Source organism: Alligator sinensis, unplaced genomic scaffold (genome assembly GCF_000455745.1).
Source record: "Alligator sinensis unplaced genomic scaffold, ASM45574v1 scaffold61_1, whole genome shotgun sequence".
NCBI lineage: Eukaryota > Metazoa > Chordata > Crocodylia > Alligatoridae > Alligator > Alligator sinensis.
This window is the reverse complement of record NW_005841986.1, coordinates 407205-412119: the sequence shown is the minus strand read 5'-3', so window position 1 is coordinate 412119 and position 4915 is coordinate 407205. Positions and strand designations below refer to the sequence as shown.

Genomic DNA, 4915 nt, shown 5'->3' with positions numbered 1-4915 from the left:
TCGCAGGCTACCCTGATGGTGAGCATGGTGTGAGTCTGCCCCTTTAGCACTTCCACTGCCTTGCTATGGCTGATGTCTTCGAACTTGACTCCGTTGGCTGCAAGGACTTGGTCTCCCACGCGGATGCCGTTCTGCTCCGCCAGCCCGCCGGGGTCCACCCTGCCGAGCACAGCGCGGGGGGCTTGGCCCACGAGGCCACGGAGCCCTCCCTGAGCGTGGCCGGACGCTCTCGGCCAGCGGCTGCTTTTGCTCGGGGCATCCAGGACCCGTTTCAAGGGGGTCCCGGGGATCTCCCCTGCCCTGGCAGCCAAGCACCCAGCTTGCCCCAGGCCAGAGGCCGTGATTTCTCTCCATCCCCTTCCCCCGGCTGTGTGCAGAGCGGGGGCAGGCCTGGTGAAGGACACGACCCATGCACGGACGTGGCCAGGAGGAGCCAGCTGCAAAGTCCAACCCCACGCGCCCTATAGCATGCATGCATGCACATGGCCTTCCCCCACCCATCTAGCCACCCCTTTTATCCAGTCCCCATTTGGCAGTCATGTGACACTTGGACAACTGACCACCCCCTCCAAGCACAAAAACTACAGCTCCCAGCATGCTCTGGTCTTAAAGGGCCAGCTGCCCATGCCAGGCTCCACCCCTCATTACCCACCCCCACTTCGGGTGGACACGCTTTGCATTCCCCCTCCTTTCCGTGGGGCCGGGGCAGCCCCGGGGGGGCTCAGACAGCGCAGGGAAGCACCAGGGCGATGCCAGCGGGACGTACTTGGAGACGTAGATGCCCAGGCCGAACTCGCGGCCGCCGCGGATGTTGAAGCCGAGGCAGTAGTCGTCGGAGGTGGTGTACAGGTGCACGATGCGCCGCAGCCCATCCTCTGAGCTGCTGTCGGACGGCGTCGACCCGCTGCGCTCCACGATCAGGCGCCGGTTCACCACGTCCACCCTGCCGGGAGCGCCTGTGAGCACCTGTGCCCACCCCGGCGCGCCAGTGCCCCTCACTCCCGACCCCAGGGCCGAGGGCACCTGCGCTCACCAGGCCGTCTTCTCCTTGGAGAACTTGATGCCGGGCACCTTGCCCATGCGCCGCACCACCATGCGCAGCCGGTTGTTGCCCGTCAGCACCTTGACGGCGCTGCCCATGGTGATGCTCTCCAGGCTGATGCTGTTCACCTCCGTGATCTTGTCCCCGACGCACAGCCCGGCCAGCTCTGGGAGTGGGGGAGCAGGGGCTGAGATCCGGGGAGAAGGGGTGTGCGTCCGGGTCCGAGGAGGAGCAGGGGGGACTTGAGGTCTCAGGGCCGGGAGGTGCCACCTCGGGCACCATGCCCATGGCCGTCACAGCCAGCTCTGCCCACCCCCTTGCTGGCTGCACCCCCATGGATGCACCGAACCCCGGTTGGAATAATTTGGGCTCCTTGGCCCCCTTTTCCCCAAGCAGCACCTCCTGCCCTGTGCCCATGGCCAGAGCTCTCCAGGCACAGACCCCGGAGCCCCCTTCCGCGGTGAGTGTCAGCGTCACCGCGCTCATTTTACAGAGTGGGGAAACTGAGGCAAAAGGCTGGGACGTGAAATGACCAGGGCCACGAAGCAGAGCGGTGGCACACTCCTGGACTCCATCCTTACAGTCCGTGTGTGACAGAGCAGTGCATGCTGGGACGTGGGGTGCCCCCCGGGGAGGGCACCGGGTGCCTGCACTCACCGGCTGCGCTGCCGTCCTCGACCTTGCTAACGAAGATGCCCAGGCCGTGCTCAGAGCCGCCGCGCACGCTGAACCCCAGCTTCCCGTCCGCGCTCTTCTCCACCGTGATGGCATTAATTATGTCGCTCTCGTCGCTGTTGGCTGCGGAGACACGGCAATGACACACGTGACACGTGACCAGCTGGCATGCACCCAGCTTGGCGGCACAGGTGACAGCACCTAACTTTTTGGGGGTGATTTCCTCAGCAGCCCGGGACAGGGGAAGTCCTTTTCATATAAGAAATCAGAGCACCGTCCAGTGCAGCTCTATTTGTTCTCGCTTCAAACTTAAACTAAATAATACAGGCCGAAACCCCGGCGTGTGGGTAAAACGTCCCGTTTCTTTTTCACCGGAGGAAAATAAGTGTTGTGTGAAGTGGGATGACGCATTGCTCCATCTGCACCCCCCTTTTCAAGATCCTAGATCCGCTGTGTTGTGTGAAGTGGGATGACGCATTGCTCCGTCTGCACCCCGCTTTTCAAGATCCTAGATCCGCCCGTGGCTGGGAGATTTCTTCCTAATGTCTAACCTGAATCTACCCTCCGCTAGTTTGCACCCATTTTTCCGAGTTACTCCTAGGGGTGCCCGGGTAAATAGGGCATCTCCAACTCTCTGTTGTCCTCCCTTGATAAACTTATAGGCTGCTACAAGATCACCCCTCAGCCGTCTCTTGTGAAGGCTGAAGAGATGCAGATCCCTCAACCTCCCCTCGTAGGGTCTTGCACGGAGGCTGCTAATCATGCGAGTGGCCTCCTCTGGACCCTCTCCAGGTGCAGCACCTTGCATTTGTCTTTGTGGCATTGCATCCTATTTCATTGTGCCCATTGCTCCAACCTGTCCAGATCCGCCTGTACCCGCTCCCTGCCCTCCGGTGTGTTAACTTCGCCCCAGAACTTGGTGTCATCTGCGAACTTGCACAGGGTGCTCTCCAGACCCTCGTCCAAATCGCCGATGAAGATATTAAATAATACCGGTCCAAGGACCGACCCCTGCGGGACACCACTGCCCACCTCCTTCCAGGCTGAAAATGACCCGTCCACCACCACATCCTGGGCACGGAGGCTGAGAGACCCTTGTTCAGCGTGGATGGAGTCAGCGGGGATATAGTGCAATTATTTTGGGCGGAGGGCCACTTACTGAGTCTTGACAAACCATCGAGAGCTGCATGACAGGCAGCCCAGGGGAGATAAATATTAATTTTCTAAATTTATTAGAGGCCCCATGGGCCACATTGAATGGCCTGGTGGGCCGGATCTGACCCCCGGGTCGCATTTTGCCCACCCCTGATATAGCGGCTACTGAGCATGTGGAAAGGATGCATTTCCCAGTGCAGATGGGCTGGGTTTTCCCAGGCTGGGTCCCTGACATCAGTCTGAGGCCTTCATGGCTTTGCAAAGAGGTTTTTAACCCAAAAAACAACCTATTTTTCACCACTCCCCAGCAAGAGACTCAGTCTGGCCCACTTGCTGGGGTTGGGGTTTCCCAATCCAAGCCGGAAGCAGACCCGGAGGCTGCCGCGTGTCAGTCCATACAGGTCAAGTTCAGCAAAGGTTTCAGTGTCAGGAGACAGGGATGTCTGATGGGAAGCACCGGGTGACCCCGGTCCGACATAAAGGCTTCGGTAGGGTGATGCTCCCCAAGGAGGCACAGGGGCTAGCACTCCCATGCTGGGGATGGGGAAACTGAGGCCCAGGATGAACCCAGGCGTCCGGTCTCACAGGGGACACGGACCCTGCGTGCAGCACGGAGAAGCAGCGGCATGGGGGGTCTCGCTGCCCAGCAAACACCCTCCGTCACCGAGCCAGGAGCCAGGCGTCCAGGCTCCCAGCTTCCCGCTCAACCTGGCCAGGAGGTGACCCCCGGACCCTGCTGGCATGGACGGGCACACGGCCCCAACCCAGGTGCCACGGTCCCCTCCCACCCCGCAGCCACGTGCGAAGGCCTGGGGAGGGGGCGAGGGTCTCCCGGGGGGACGGACGCGCACCTTCGATGGGCGAGTTGATGAGGATGACGCGGCCCATGGGCGAGCTGGCGCGCAGGCCCCGCGCGTGCCCGTTGGCCAGGCGGCTGTGCTTGCTGAGCAGGTAGCGGGTGGCGGTGCTGGCTTCGCTCACCGAGCTGTGCAGAGACGACGGGTACATCCCGTCCGGGAGCCCCAGCCCCACACCATTGGCCATGGCTTGTGGGGCGGCTCCGAGGCATCCGGGGACCCCGGGGTCCGGGGCGGTCTATGATGGGGTCGGGGAGGGCAGAGACGCGCCCCGCTCTGGGTCCCGGCGGCGTCGGGGAGTGCGGTTACATCTTGGCCCTTCAGGTCTCCTCCTGCCAGAGATCCCAGGTGTGCAGGGGCATGGCTCTCCCACCGGGGCGGGCGTCAGGGACCCCCAGGCCACGTGTCCCGTCGGGCCAGGTTGGGTCCCAGCCGTGGCGTCCGCGAAGCTCGTGTGGGGCCTGGCCAGCTTCTCATGTCCGGCTGGTGCGAAGCCCTAAAGCAGCATCAAGCCTCGTTAGCACCCCCCAGACAAAGACACCGGGAGATACGGCTCCCCCCGGCCCAGAGAGGAGGGGAATAATAGCTGGCGCAGCGCTCGATACGTGCAAATTAATGCGGCGTCGGAAACAGGACACCGGCGGGGAGGGGAGCCCAAGTGAACGGGGCCGGGGATCTGGGATCGGGGGCCGGGGCTGCCAGGAGATGGAGGCATTTCGGGGGTTGGGGAGACTAGTCCAGGTGGGATGAGGAGCCTGGACTAAGCTCCCACCCCCTGGAGTCAGGATCAGGCCCCTGGTGGGTGCTGGTGCCCACCCGTGCCCCCTGCTCCCCCGGGGTAGCTCTGTTAGCCCCAGGGGGGTTGCAGGGAAGAGGGGCTGAGAGTCCTCCCTCTGCCAGCTAGCGCCGTGCCCCATGCCCTGACCTCCATGAATAAGTGATGCCGGCCCTGCCACCGGAGACACGGCTCCACCCCCCCCGTGCCAGGGCCAGGACACCCCCCATCACCCCATCACCCTGCAGCACTGCGGACAGCTGCCCCGGCCCCGCTCTCAGGGGTGCAGCTGGCTGCAATTGCCCCCGGCGGGGGGGGGCAGCTCCAAACCCCCCCTCCCTCCCTGGGGCAGGGCACCCCAGCCCTGCCAGCCCCTCACCTGCCTCCATGGTGCAGCCGCCTTACCTGGCC

General features: G+C 63.3%; 1 protein-coding gene across 1 annotated transcript in view; it reads right to left on the bottom strand.

The window, feature by feature from the left end:
* Positions 1–4214, bottom strand: part of PDZD7 (PDZ domain containing 7) — a 14534-nt gene extending 10320 nt beyond the window's left edge. The window contains exons 1-5 of the mRNA XM_025201198.1: positions 3724–4214; positions 1700–1840; positions 1034–1208; positions 767–943; positions 12–159 (exon numbers count right to left, since the gene is read on the bottom strand). Coding sequence (XP_025056983.1) covers positions 12–159; positions 767–943; positions 1034–1208; positions 1700–1840; positions 3724–3916 — 834 coding nt within the window. The 5' untranslated portion in view covers positions 3917–4214. The remainder of the gene's footprint in view (positions 1–11; positions 160–766; positions 944–1033; positions 1209–1699; positions 1841–3723) is intronic.
* Positions 4215–4915: the final 701 nt, after the last annotated feature.